The sequence below is a fragment of the Nanorana parkeri genome, unplaced genomic scaffold, assembly GCF_000935625.1.
Source record: "Nanorana parkeri isolate BGI_ZX_2015 unplaced genomic scaffold, ASM93562v1 scaffold3208, whole genome shotgun sequence".
NCBI lineage: Eukaryota > Metazoa > Chordata > Amphibia > Anura > Dicroglossidae > Nanorana > Nanorana parkeri.
In genome coordinates this window covers 25,354-40,531 of record NW_017309476.1, presented here as the reverse complement: position 1 = coordinate 40,531, position 15,178 = coordinate 25,354, and the positions used below count along the sequence as shown (strand labels likewise).

At 45.0% G+C, this 15,178-nt stretch overlaps 2 protein-coding genes across 2 annotated transcripts; both read right to left on the bottom strand.

The window, feature by feature from the left end:
- Positions 1–698: 698 nt before the first annotated feature.
- On the bottom strand, positions 699–6,066 carry LOC108802907 (nicotinamide N-methyltransferase-like). The gene is made up of 3 exons (XM_018574751.1): positions 5,916–6,066; positions 3,386–3,593; positions 699–1,186 (listed from the first exon to the last, which is right to left on the bottom strand). The coding sequence occupies exons 1-3, from the start codon at positions 6,064–6,066 to the stop codon at positions 763–765; spliced, it is 783 nt and encodes a 260-aa protein (XP_018430253.1). The 3' UTR covers positions 699–762.
- A 1,371-nt stretch (positions 6,067–7,437) lies between these two features.
- LOC108802909 (nicotinamide N-methyltransferase-like) lies at positions 7,438–11,301 on the bottom strand. The gene is made up of 3 exons (XM_018574754.1): positions 11,151–11,301; positions 10,221–10,428; positions 7,438–7,876 (listed from the first exon to the last, which is right to left on the bottom strand). Exons 1-3 carry the CDS (start codon positions 11,299–11,301, stop codon positions 7,453–7,455), a joined length of 783 nt encoding a protein of 260 aa, XP_018430256.1. The 3' UTR covers positions 7,438–7,452.
- Positions 11,302–15,178: the final 3,877 nt, after the last annotated feature.

Genomic DNA, 15,178 nt, shown 5'->3' with positions numbered 1-15,178 from the left:
TCCGCCCGTGCAGGTTCGGATTTACAAACGTGAGCGCACGGGGAAGACACAGGTAAGTTTAAACTGATTTGAAATCGCAAAGCACAACTTGAGACCCCATCAAGCCATCCGAGACCCCGCACAGCCCACCCGAAACCCCGCACAGCCCAACCGAGACTCCGCACAGCCCACCTAAAATTTCGCACAACCCACCAGAGACCCCACCAGGCCACCAGAGACTCCACACAACCTACCTGAGACACCACACAGCCCACCTAAAACTTTGCACAGCCCACCAGAGACCCCACCAGGCCACCTGAGACTTCGCACAGCCCAGCTAAAACTTCGCACAGCCCACCTGAGACCCCACCAGGCCACCTGAGACTGCGCACAGCCCACATTAAAGTTCGCACAGCCCAGATGTCACAGGGTGAGGGTGGGAAGGAGACCTGTAAATGAGAGTGAAACTGCAGTAGGGAAAGATCAGGTCCTTTGCCTTATCAGATTGGGCTGTCCTGTGGGACAGAGCTGTGTTCATGTCAAGACTGCATAGACATAAATACAAATCCTTTGGCATGCAAAATAACTATTATATGTGTATCTTCTCTGTGCATTTAGTTGTTTGCCTGGAGTCCAGCGTTAAAACCCAGAATAATACAACTGAGCTGACTCTCTGCCTACGGGAGGTATTGTATTTTCTGGATGGTATTATAAGCTGACTAATTGATTTCACTTTTGCCTGGAGCTACATTTACTGATGTTGGGGACTGTCGGCGGATCTATTTACTTCTCCTTGTGAGCTGCGATGAATATAATATGAGAATAATCGAGGAGATCGCTCACATTCCGTCTCCTCTGCGCGGCGCAGTAATCGATGACAAAGCCCAGCTTGCTGAGAGTGGATCTTACAAAGCTCTCATCGTATTTATACAAATGGAACCGATCCGCTCCGGTTGTCATGTAAGTCGCATTTATTGCCCCAATCAGGATCAGGTGACCTCCAATTTTCAGCAGGTTTGAGGCTTTTTCCAGGTTCCTCATGTAATCCTCCTCATCTTTACTGACGACGTCCAATAACCCCATACTGATGACGCAGTCGGCAAGAGGTAACACCAGCGGGTGGGTCAGATTCTCCTCTTCAAGGTTACACGTCACAATGTGCTTGATGGACGCTTTTAGGTTCAGTTCTTTGTCCTGAGTTTGGTCACTGAAAAAAAATGAAAGAAATGATAACAGGGAAGATAAAGTTCATGGCCTAGAATTCCTCTATGAAGATGAAACCGCCATATACTGTAACACATGTACCTTGATGACATGCAATCAGCATTGGACACTGCTGTGGGTATGGGGGACGGGGGAGGTATATGTGTGTATTTTAACATTATTTTTATTCTTTCTTATTATTATTTTTTTCTTTCACTATTTTATGAACTGTGATCAGTCTGGCTGATTTGTAGTCCAATATAATTTGGTCATTCCTAGGTGTTCTGCTATTGTCTGCACCTACCTGTAGTGGGGTGTGACGCTGCCGCAGAGTGGAGCAGCCAATGGGAGCACACTGGGGGTGTCTATGCCTTACCAGCCAATCACCAGGAGTTTCATGGCCAGTGGTGCATACTGGAGAAGTGCAAAAATACTCAAGAATTACCACGTGCTCAGGGCAGTCTGCCCCCCAGGAATAGCCTGGGGGAAGGAGGTACCCGGTTGGGAAAGCTGACTCAGCCTTGAGCCTGCAGGAATCCAGATGTGGACCCAGGAGGCGTCTGGAATTATCTGTGAAGGAGAACCAGAGGAGCCATTTGACTGCTGGAGGTGCCAGGAAGGAGCATGGACATCAGGAACAAGTCTGGTTTCTCTCCCAGGGAATGTCCTCTATCCGGCTGTGGTTCTGCTGCACAGTGTCATGCTCTGCTCAACAAAAGTCTCCCTGCACTGTGGAAGCTGGAAGGGATTGGTGAGTCTGGAGTCTTTTTTGTCAGTGGATGTCTTTAGCGCTATACTCTCTCCCAGTTTTGGTTGTTCTACAATAAAGCATTCAAAAAGTCCTTAAAGTGACTCGCTCCCAATTTACTGCTCGCATCCCACAATCCGGCTAAGGATTTATCCATAAGAGTGAAGTGTCAGCCCTCTCTGCCTCTGGGGTTCACCACATGCCCTTAGGGGTCAGTGGGGCGCTACAATCAGTGGTGAAGACCCACACGACTGCTATGAGGCCCCAGGTACAGGGGGGGCCCGGTCAGGACCAGGAATGAAGGGGTCTTTTCAGGGGTGGACTGGGCCGGGGGAGCTGTATCGTTCCCCAGGCAGCACGGAGGCACTCGGGCACTAAAGCATGTGGCGGCTGCAGTGGCAGTGCGGGATCTGCGAGAAACGGGGCATCATACTAGGCCCAGACGGGACAGACTACTGCGGTGTATGAAAAGGTAGCAGGGTATAGCGTGGGGGGTCTCTAGCTCTCTCCCCCTCCCTGTTCAAAGCCAGTATGGGGGGTGCACAAGGAACCAGTATGAGAGGTTTTTTTTTTAATCGCACTGAATGTCCCTCTCTCTCTGCATTGCTGAGCCCTAAGTCCAAGGCATAGCAAAGCCAAGTCCATTGTGCGATTGTGTCACAGAGCCCTGAGTCCATTGTGTTGCAGAACCCTGAGTTTATGGTGTTGGAGAGCCCTGAGTCCATTGTGTAGCTGAGCCCTGAGTTTATTGCATTGCAGAGCCCTAAGTTTATTGCATTGCAGAGTCCTGCGCCCATTGTTTAGCAGAGCCCTGAGTCCAGTGTGTAGTGGGGCTCATCAGGCCAACACCCTGGAGCAGAGTGGCAGCACAAAGTATGTAGCAAATTGATATACTGTTCTGCATTGCTGTATAATGTATTGCTGGGATTTGTAGCCCTTTATAGCTGATGGCTTTCTGCATTGCTGTATAATGTATTGCTGGGAACTGTATTCCCTCTACAGCTCTAAGTCAGTGGCCCAACTACCAGGGTCACAGTGGTCATAGCTGCGACTGGGCCCTGGCGCTCCACCACTGTCCTAAAATGACATTACACTGAAAAAAGCACACCATTATGCTTTTAATGTGATCCCCCGATTCAATAGTGGCTGTATGTACCCTGGATGGGGTGTTCTTTCTTCCATGGCATTTTTTTCCTGTTTACGGTGGGGGCCCATTTTGCTGTGGGGCCCTGTGATTTCTAGTTATGTCGCTGGCTACAATAGTATCAAACAATATGGTGCCTATTATTTATACAGTTTTTCAGATAAAACTTAAGTAATGGCTCGGCACTACAGCCCCTAGCTGGCACTGAGGGGTAGAGGAATTTCCTGCTTTGTATACTCTTCAGCTGGTGGATGTTTTATGAAAACAATAAACTTGATACTGTCACAAACAATTATTATTGAACACTTCACCTTTTTCCTTCCAACTCTTCAACAGAAGTTTTTGTGTGATTCCAGCTAAAAGCACCGGTACGATCACCGAGCCATCTGCGCACTTCCATGCTACATTTTTCACTGAACTTCATAATAATAATATCTTTGAAGATGTTGGCAGCTGAATATAGATGGTGAATGAAGGAGCCCAAGCTGAGATCAATCAAAAGATTTCCACGGATAAAACCTGTAATAAAATAAAGTGTTGTGTACGTCACAGAACATACAAGGTGTGCAAAATAATGATCTGTAAACCCAATCACTAAAATCTCATTAAATCTTTAACATGTTAATGTCAAATCACTTCCAATATTTTACCATTTTCAGCTTCTATTAAATAATTTCTGGTGATCCTGCCATGGAGGTCCTTGTTCAGGCATTTATTATTATAGGGGTAAAACCCTCCATACCAAGATCCCAATTGTTCTAATGCAGTGATGGCGAACCTTTTTGAGCCGGAGTGCCCAAACTGGATCACTAAACCAACTTATGTATCTCAAAGTGCCAACCCTTCAATTAGACCTGAATACTCTCAGGGGGGCTCTGCAGTTCTGAGGTTGTCTGTACAGGCTCTCAGGGGGCTGAGCGGCTCTCAAGTGGGCTCTGTGGGGTTTCTGGTGGTCTGTGCAGGCACTCAGGGGAGCTGTGCAGCTCAGACAGTCTATTATGGCTTTTGGCTGGGCTCTGTTGTCCCTCTGGTGGTATGTATGGGCTCTCTGGGGGGCTGTGTGGCTCTCTGAGGGGCTATAAGGGTTTTCAGGTGGGCTCTCAGGTGGTCTGTTTGGGCTCTCTGGGGGGCTGTGCGGGCTCTCAGGGGGGCAGTGTGGCTCTCGGGTGGTCTATAAGGGCTTTCAGGTGGTTTATATGGGCTCTCTTTGGGGCTATTCTACATTGCTGTATAATTATCATACAGCAATGCAGAATACCACCAGCTATGCGGGACTACAAGTCTCAGCAATACATCATTATGAAAGTCAGCACTACACAGCAGAGGCGTAACTAGAAACCTAGTCTTCCCCGCAGCAATAATAATTTATTATTGCTGCGGGGAAGGGGGGCAATTATTATCGCTGCCTGGGGGAGAATTGTTTTTAGGCAGGAGTTAATTAAAAAAAAAACCCCCATGCAGCAATAATAATCACCCCCTTACCCGCAGCAATAATAAATTATCCTTGGGGTAGATTAATACTGCAGCCGGGACAGAAATTACCATTAGTTATTACCGTATTTGCCGCCGTATAAGATGACCCCCCACTTTTTGTGTAAAAAATATAGGTTTTGGGCTATACTCGTCATATAAGACGAGTATAGCCCAAAATAATGTTTAAATGCACCCACTAACATCCATGGCGGTATTCCCGAGTGTGGCTCGGGGTTAATTTTCAGTACCATAAGCAGTAACCCCGAGCCACACTCGGCAATACAGTCTCTTACCTTGTCCACGATCCCCGCTGTGTCCTCCGTCTTCCGCTGAGTCAATCACGGCAGGCTTTCTATTCATTAATACAGGCTTTGAATACTTAATTGTCGGCTGCCGCAGCTCCCCGTGTTCCTCCGCGGCAGCCGAAAATGGTAATATAGTCCGCTATCACTGCATCCCTTTGGTAATGTGGACCTGGGCTCGCATGCCAGCAGAGGGGGCCCCACGTGCCCACTCTGGCATGCGTGCCATAGGTTCGCCACCGCTGTTCTAATGTGTTGTCACCCTGTCACATGGAATTCAGATGGAGGCTAAACCATCTCATCACACATTGCACAGGCATTACCCACTATTGTCACCATCGGGAAACCCTCCCTGGGAAATGCCATGCAGCCATCACCCAGATAGCAAGGATAACTTGCCACAAACTTGTGGCGGGGTTAAATTGTAATTTTGTTAACTTGCTGCACACATTCCTGGCAAGTTGTAGACTTGCAGAACACTTGCAGCAGAAGTTCTGGTTGACACTTTTTGAATTTGTAGCAAATTTGCTTGGCAAGTCTACAGCAAGAGTCCTGCAGGTCTTAGCAAGAGCTCTGCAAGCTCGCTGGTCTGGAGACTTGCAATGCAGACTTGCTGTAATTGTGCAACAAAATTGTGAAGCTTGGCAAGTCTGTAATAGTTTAGCAAGTCATTTTCAAACTTGCAGCACAATTTCTTGCTATCTGGGCACTGGAGTGTATGTGGACAGGAAGTGCCTATGAAGACTCTTAAGGAGATCAGCAGCACTAAAATGTAACAAAGGATGACAAAAAGGTGAAAATAAGTATTTTAAGAAAAAAAATGTAATATTTATCATGCATAGTGATATAGAAACTACATTTTAATCAGTTATGTTTTACATAACTGACGTTCAATACAAGTGGTGAAATACTTTTATATACATGTAGTAAGATACAAATGTCTCATTTAAGCCTAAATAAATGATTAGCAGACCAGTATGGGGGGTTTCACTACTACTATGAGGGGTTTTGTTAAAGTTTTTACATAAAGGAATTTCATTTCATCAATGCAATGATTCATACATACCTCTGCTGAACACATAGTGAAGATTCATCATTGGAAATTTCAAAATATCTTCTTTAAAGACCATGTCCTCCTTGCCAGAGAAGTACAATTCAAGGTGACTTCTAGAATCAAATCTATGAATCCTGTAGAACTTCTTTGGTATAGAATCCATCTTGCAGCGTCGATGGGTCAGGTGTCACTTCTTTGGTTTCCACTTTCCAATGTGCTGAACTAATCTCAGAGTTCACTTTATATTTATCAGGTGAGTTCAATGTTGTCATAATCTTGTTTGTTATATTCATAAGACAGTCAGAGGGGATTCAGCTGACAGAACTGTCATTACACCTCCTCATTATTGTCAAATAAACCCTCTTTATCCTACTTATTATTCATTATTCCCTCTTCTCTTCTTGTCTACATGTCGGTAACTTCGGTCATTTAACTTACAAGCAATTTTCCAACTTTAACAGCAGAGTGACTCTCGTATCTTCAGTTGGGTCATACTCGCGGTGATATCTGGGAGTTGTGTTTATACGGATTAAATACACCTCATTATCATCCCAGCCATGAACATGTGCTTGTCATGGGAACACAAATGACTTATTTTTCTTATTTTTATGCTGAATACATTGTAATAGTATTTCCCGGGATTCAAGGTGAGGGGTCAGGGGGGGGACAAAAAAAAAAACTATGGACCCGCTGATCGCCTATATGTGAAACACCCGGTACCGGGTGTTCGCATTGGACGGGTCTTTTCTGCCCGTGCGTGCCCGCTAGGGGGCGCGCGCGAGCAGAAAAAAATGCTGTCTGGCGACGGCAACCCGCCAATGCAGTAGTGCCGTCCGTCCGTTTTTCTACTACGGGCGGACGGCAAGAGGTTAAGAAGGCAAATTGAGAGATTTTGAAACATGTTTTTAAAGGTTCTCATTTATTCAGGTCATGGTGCAGTTAGTAGCAGTTGGTCACATGACTAGAATTTTCAGATGGAACCCGTCTGGCCATACCCAACACCTCTGTTGTATCCTCTGATACAACCAGACCAGAAAACCAGACCACGCTAGATTATAATTTATTGGCCATAGCAGGCTTTGATTATAAATTTCAAAAACCTCTTAAAGAACAAAGAGCATAAGACTGAGGTGGAAGATCCTTGAAGGCACTTCAAAATGCTCACCTCAGGGAAGATTACGCAAAACTGATGGTAGAGATATCCTGATCCATCAATTACCAAGTCACTGCAAACTGATGCCAAAAGGAGAAGGGACATGGTCCTTTGCCTTATCAGATTTGGCTGTGCGGTGTGACAGAGCTGTGTTCGTGTCAAGACTGCATAGACATAAATACAAATCCTTTGGCATGCAAAACAGCTGTTATATGTGTATCTTCTCTGTGCATTTAGTTGTTTGCCTGAAATTCAGCTTTAAAACCCAGAATAATACAACTGAGCTGACTCTCTGCCTACGGGAGATATTGTATGTCCTGGATTGGATTATCAGCTGACTAATTGATTTCACTTTTGCGGGGAGCTAAATGAAGAGGAGGCTGCCGGCTGATCCATTTACTTCTCCTTGTGAGCTGCGATGAATATAACATGAGAATAATCGATGAGATCGCTCACATTCCGTCTCCTCTGCACGGCGCAGTAATCGATGACAAAGCCCAGCTTGCTGAGAGCGGATCTTACAAAGCTCTCATCGTATTTATACCAATGGAACCGATCCGCTGCGGCCGTCATGTAAGTCGCATTTATTGCCCCAATCAGGATCAGGTGACCTCCGATTTTCAGCAGGTTTGAGATTTTTTCCAGGTTCCTCATGTAATCCTCCTCATCTTTACTGATGACGTCCAATAACACTTCACTGATGACGCAGTCGGCAAGAGGTAACACCAGCGGGTGGGTCAGATTCTCCTCTTCGAGGTTACACGTCACAATCTGCTTGATGGACGCTTTTAGGTTCAGTTCTTTGTCCTGAGTTTGGTCACTGAAAAAAAAATGATAACAGAGAAAGTGATGTGGAAGTTCCTGGCCTAGAATTCCTCTATGAGGATTAAACCGCCATATAATACATGTACCATGATGACATGCAATCAGCATTGGACACTGCTGTGGGTGTAATATGTGTGTATGGGGGATGGGGGAGGTATATGTGTGTATTTTAACATTATTTTTTTTCTTTCTTGTTATTTTTTTTTCTTTCACTATTTTGTGAACTGTGATCAGTCTGGCTGATTTGTAGTCCAATATAATTTGGTCATTCCTAGGTGTTCTGCTATTGTCTGCACCTACCTGTAGTGGGGTGTGACGCTGCCGCAGAGTGGAGCAGCCAATGGGAGCACACTGGGGGTGTCTATGCCTTACCAGCCAATCACCAGGAGTTTCATGGCCAGTGGTGCATACTGGAGAAGTGCAAAAATACTCAAGAATTACCACGTGCTCAGGGCAGTCTGCCCCCCAGGAATAGCCTGGGGGAAGGAGGTACCCGGTTGGGAAAGCTGACTCAGCCTTGAGCCTGCAGGAATCCAGATGTGGACCCAGGAGGCGTCTGGAATTATCTGTGAAGGAGAACCAAAGGAGCCATTTGACTGCTGGAGGTGCCAGGAAGGAGCATGGACATCAGGAACAAGTCTGGTTTCTCTCCCAGGGAATGTCCTCTATCCGGCTGTGGTTCTGCTGCACAGTGTCATGCTCTGCTCAACAAAAGTCTCCCTGCACTGTGGAAGCTGGAAGGGATTGGTGAGTCTGGAGTCTTTTTTGTCAGTGGATGTCTTTAGCGCTATACTCTCTCCCAGTTTTGGTTGTTCTACAATAAAGCATTCAAAAAGTCCTTAAAGTGACTCGCTCCCAATTTACTGCTCGCATCCCACAATCCGGCTAAGGATTTATCCATAAGAGTGAAGTGTCAGCCCTCTCTGCCTCTGGGGTTCACCACATGCCCTTAGGGGTCAGTGGGGCGCTACAATCAGTGGTGAAGACCCACACGACTGCTATGAGGCCCCAGGTACAGGGGGGGCCCGGTCAGGACCAGGAATGAAGGGGTCTTTTCAGGGGTGGACTGGGCCGGGGGAGCTGTATCGTTCCCCAGGCAGCACGGAGGCACTCGGGCACTAAAGCATGTGGCGGCTGCAGTGGCGTTTCCTCCATTCCCCCCACCATGTACAGTGCGGGATCTGCGAGAAACGGGGCATCGTACTAGTGCCCAAACTAAGCAGGCTGCTGCAGTGTATGAAGAGGTAGCAGGGTATAGCGTGGGGGGGCCATGGGGGTAGGTGGGGGGTCTCTAGCTCTCTCCCCCTCCCTGTTCAAAGCCAGTATGGGGGGGTGCAAGAGGAACCAGTATGAGAGGTTTTTTTAAATCGCACTGAATGTCCCTCTCTTTCTGCATTGCTGAGCCCTAAGTCCAGTGCATAGCAAAGCCAAGTCCATTGCGCGATTGTGTCACAGAGCCCTGAGTCCATTGTGTTGCAGAACCCTGAGTTTATTGTATTGGAGAGCCTAGAGTTGCAGAGCCCTGAGTCCATTGTGTTGCAGAACCCTGAGTCCATTGTGTAGCAGAGCCCTGAGTTTATTGTATTGCAGAGCCCTGAGTTTATTGTATTGCAGAGCCCTGAGTTTATTGTATTGCAGAGCCCTGAGTTTATTGTATTGCAGAGCCCTGAGTTTATTGTATTGCAGAGCACTGAGTTTATTGTATTGCAGAGCCCTGAGTTTATTGCGTTGCAGAGTCCTGCGCCCATTGTTTAGCAGAGCCCTGAGTCCAGTGTGTAGCGGGGCTCATCAGGCCAACACCCTGGAGCAGAGTGGCAGCACAAAGTATGTAGCACATTCATATACTGTTCTGCATTGTTGTATAATGTATTGCTGGGATTTGTAGCCCTTTATAGCTGATGGCTTTCTGCATTGCTGTATAATGTATTGCTGGGAACTATAGTCCCTCTACAGCTCTAAGTCAGTGGCCTGAAAAAAGCACACCACGGTGCTTTTAATGTGATCCCCCGATTCAGTGGTGGCAGTATGTACCCTGGATGGGGTGTTCTTTCTTCCATGGCATTTTTTTTCCTGTTTAGGGTGGGGGCCCATATACATTTTTTTGCTATGGGGCCCTTTGATTTCTAGTTACGTCCCTGGCTACAATAGTATCAAACAATATGGTGCCTATTATTTATACAGTTTTTCAGATAAAACTTAAGTAATGGCTCGGCACTACAGCCCCTAGCTGGCACTGAGGGGTAGAGGAATTCCCTGCTGTGTATACTCTTCAGCTGGTGGATGTTTTATGAAAACAATAACCTGATACTGTCACAAACAATTATTATTGGACACTTCACCTTTTTCCCTCCAATTGTTCGACAGCAGTTTTTGTGTGATTCCAGCTAAAAGCTCCGGTACGATCGCCGTGCCATCTGCGCAGTTCCATAGTACACTTTTCACTGAACTTCATAATAATAATATCTTTGAAGATGTTGGCAGCTGAATATAGATGGTGAATGAAGGAGCCCAAGCTGAGATCAATCAAAAGATTTCCACTGATAAAAGCTGTAATAAAATAAAGTGTTGTGTACGTTACAGAACATACGAGGTGTGCAAAATAATGATCTGTAAACCCAATCACTAAAATCTCATTAAATCTTTAACATGTTAATGTCAAATCACTTCCAATATTTTACCATTTTCAGCTTCTATTAAATAATTTCTGGTGATCCTGCCATGGAGGTCCTTGTTCAGGCATTTATTATTATAGGGGTAAAACCCTCCATACCAAGATCCCAATTGTTCTAATGTGTTGTCACCCTGTCACATGGAATTCAGATGCAAGCTAAACCATCTCATCACACATTACACAGGCATGGCCCACTATTGTCACCATCGGGAAACCCTCCCTGAGAAATGCCATGCAGCCATCACTGGAATGTATGTAGGCAGGAAGTGCCTATGAAGACTCTTAAGGAGATCAGCAGCACTGAGATGTAACAAAGGATGAAAAAAAGATGAAAATAAGTATTTTAAGAAATTGTTTTTAATATTTATCATGCATAGTGATATAGAAACTACATTTTAATCAGTTATGTTTTACATAACTGACGTTCAATAGAGGTTATGCAATACTTTTATATACATGTAGTAAGACACAAATGTCTAATTTAAGCCTAAATAAATGATTTGCAGACCAGTATGGGGGGTTTCACTACTATGAGGGATTTTGTTAAAGTTTTTACATAAAGGAATTTCATTTAATCAATGCAATGATTCCTACATACCTCTGCTGAACACATAGTGAAGATTCATCATTGGGAATTTCAAAATATCTTCTTTAAAGACCATGTCCTCCTTGTCAGAGAAGTACAATTCAAGGTGACTTCTAGAATCAAATCTATGAATCCTGTAGAACTTCTTTGGTATAGAATCCATCTTGCAGCGTCGATGGGTCAGGTGTCACTTCTTTGGTTTCCACTTTCCAATGTGCTGAACTAATCTCAGAGTTCACTTTATATTTATCAGGTGAGTTCAATGTTGTCATAACTGTGTTTGTTATATTCGTAAGACAGTCACAAGGGATTCAGCTGACAGAACTGTCATTACCCCTCCTCATCATTGTAAAATAAACCCTCTTTATTCTACTTATTATTCATTATTCCCTCTTCTCTTCTTGTCTACATGTCGGTAACTTCGGCCATTTAACTTACAAGCAATTTACCAACTTTAACAAATACTCTCGTATCTTCAGCTCGGTCATACTCGTGGTGATTTCGGGGGGGCTAGGGGGGGTGTGTGTTTATACGGATTAAATACACCTCATTATCATCCCAGCCATGAGCATGTCCTTGTCATGGGAACACAAATTACTTATTTTTGTTATTTTTATGCTGATTAAATAGTAATAGTTATTAGATTGTTCTACCTTCATTATAATAGATATTAGCTCCGTGAATATTAGGACGGCAAATTGAGAGATTTTGAAACATGTTTTTAAAGGATCTCATTTATTCAGGTCATGGTACAGTTAGTAGCAGTTGGTCACATGACTAGAGTTTTCAGATGGAACCCGTCGGCCATACCCAACACTAGGGTTGCACAGATACCAAGTACAGTACAGGGTACAAGTACGAGTACAAGTACCGATACTTTTGAGCTCCAAGACTAGACTAGAGAAAAATTCAAAAATTAGGAGGCAGCTGTCATTTTTAAGGAGCACACGGAGCTCCCGGGATTTGTACATCTCTGTTTTAATGTACGATTTTGTTTTTATAAATATAAATAAAGGGATGCACAGATACCAGTTTTGCGAGTATGAGTACTGGTACTTGCCGAGTACTTACAACTACGAGTACTGATACATTTTTGTTTATTGTCATGTGACAGTTTTTCTAAATCAATACAGACTAATGATTTCAGGACAGTGGTGGAGTGCCAGAGCCCGGTCCCAGCTGCAACCGCTGCACCCTGGGAGTTCTCATGAAAATGCCAAGTATCTGCACTGGTACTCGAAAAGTATCTGTGCATCCCTACCCAACACCTCTGTTGTATGCTCTGATACAACCAGACCAGAAAACCAGACCACGCTAGATTATAATTTATTGGCCATAGCAGGCTTTGATTATAAATTTCAAAAACCTCTTAAAGAACAAAGAGCATAAGACTGAGGTGGAAGATCCTTGAAGGCACTTCAAAATGCTCACCTCAGGGAAGATTACGCAAAACTGATGGTAGAGATATCCTGATCCATCAATTACCAAGTCACTGCAAACTCCCGGGATTCAAGGTGAGGGGTCAGGGGGGGGACAAAAAAAAAAACTATGGACCCGCTGATCGCCTATATGTGAAACACCCGGTACCGGGTGTTCGCATTGGACGGGTCTTTTCTGCCCGTGCGTGCCCGCTAGGGGGCGCGCGCGAGCAGAAAAAAATGCTGTCTGGCGACGGCAACCCGCCAATGCAGTAGTGCCGTCCGTCCGTTTTTCTACTACGGGCGGACGGCAAGAGGTTAAGAAGGCAAATTGAGAGATTTTGAAACATGTTTTTAAAGGTTCTCATTTATTCAGGTCATGGTGCAGTTAGTAGCAGTTGGTCACATGACTAGAATTTTCAGATGGAACCCGTCTGGCCATACCCAACACCTCTGTTGTATCCTCTGATACAACCAGACCAGAAAACCAGACCACGCTAGATTATAATTTATTGGCCATAGCAGGCTTTGATTATAAATTTCAAAAACCTCTTAAAGAACAAAGAGCATAAGACTGAGGTGGAAGATCCCTTAAAGGCACTTCAAAATGCTCACCTCAGGGAAGATTACGCAAAACTGATGGTAGAGATATCCTGATCCATCAATTACCAAGTCACTGCAAACTGATGCCAAAAGGAGAAGGGACACCATACCCAGGACTATTGACTCTTTCTCATCACCATCAAATTGAGCATTTTCAAAGATGTTCATTTAGATCAGTGGTTCTCAACCTGTGTACCCTCAGGACCCACATTTGTCCGTGGTCATTAAGTCGTGACCCAAGTTGCACTGCAATGGAACACACGGCATTTCGGTACTGCGCGTTCCCATGCGGGCAACAGAACTGTGAGTGGGAGGTGCATTTGGGGTGCTATTCAAATGAATGGCAATGCAATGCACTTCTCACACCAAAATGCGTGGTAGGTGCGATTGCGAAGTACAGTGCGTTAATCGCACGGGACTGTGCGATTAACGCACTGTACTAGTTTGAATGGGCCCTCAAAAACACACAACACACACATACACACTCCTCAAAAAAAATATGTTTGTTCTTTTTTCAAGATCCACCCAGTCTCCCTACCTATGAGAACTGGAATGGATCCCTAGCCTGGGCCGGTGTGAGCTGCTGCGCTGTAGCTCCATCCATATGTGCAATACTTGTACAGCTCCCCTGCACACCCTGTAGAGGTGCTGAGAGCCAGTATGTTACATCACACCGGTCCCGGCACCTCTAGAGGACGTGCGAGGGAGCTGTAAGCAATGCACATATGGATGGAGCCCACCCCACCTCAAGCTGACACTCGGCACCGGGCAGCATATTTTGAATGGCTGCTTGGCGCAAGAACCGACAGTGTTGCGCTAGGGGGAGGCCTCTGAGCCCAGCTTGCCCTGGTCCCACCACCAACTGGTGACTGGATACTGAAAACAAAAGCAGCGCAGTGATGAGCCATTTGGTTTTTTTTAATTTACAGTGTTATAGAAATGTTGATTCCTACCCATACATGAAACAACTGACTTAAAATAAAATAGAGAGCTCTGTTTTCTACTTTTTAAAGCCAAACTCCAACCAAAAGTTTTATTTCATTTTGGATATAGCGGGCCCTCTGTATTAGGACAGGAAGTGATGGGAGGGGCACAACTAAGAATGCAGTCTGGGGGAGGAGTTAGAACGTCTGACAATGTTTTATTGCTGTCTGTGTCCTCCTGCCTCGGTGATAATCATGAAAATCTCTGTATCTTCAGTAACTTGTCCTGTCCCCATTTTGTATTCTTGTCTCTGCAGTCAGTTCTTGCAGCAGAACGCTGACTCCAGGAGAGCGCCCTCATTATTCCTCCAATGATTGTATGACATGGACGGTGATCAATGTAAATGAATTCCCTGAGCAAATAATGTCATCACTGTATGCCCAGCACTGCAAGATGTGACCAGGGCAATGTCTAAGGATCACACTGTATGTAATGACAGATGACACTTTGATACACCTTTATACTCTGTAATCATTTTATTGGGATTGACATAGAAGTGAAATGGAAAATACATACAGAGGACGCCGACTACCATCCCGAGCTGATAATAAGTTGGTGTTCTGGGAACACTAGTGTCTAAGCAAGCAAAACATACATGCAGATCGGGTATTCTCAACTCCTCCTACTGATGCACAGAGTGGAAGAGGATTTAATCAGCACAGAGACATATGACAAGAGGCTACAGCTCCACACACAATCATCCGTGATAATGTTCAGAATCTAGCTGTAATGATAATGCTGAACTCCAGGCAAATAGAAAAGGCACAAATAAATGCAGCTCCGTATTCATGCCTACATCATGAAATGCATTTTTATTTTTTTTTGCATGCGGTGTAAGTACCTGAATGTGATTTGGTACCAGCCTCTTGCAGTTTAATATACAGTCTGTACAGCAGAGCTCAGACAGTGTAATGGAGAAGCAGGACAATGAGCTAATCAGTTGTGCTAAAGTGCCATGAGCATGCTGATCGGATATAATTGACAGAGAGATGAGCTTATTGGAGTGCTGCTTACACTTTCACTGTCCAGTCACAG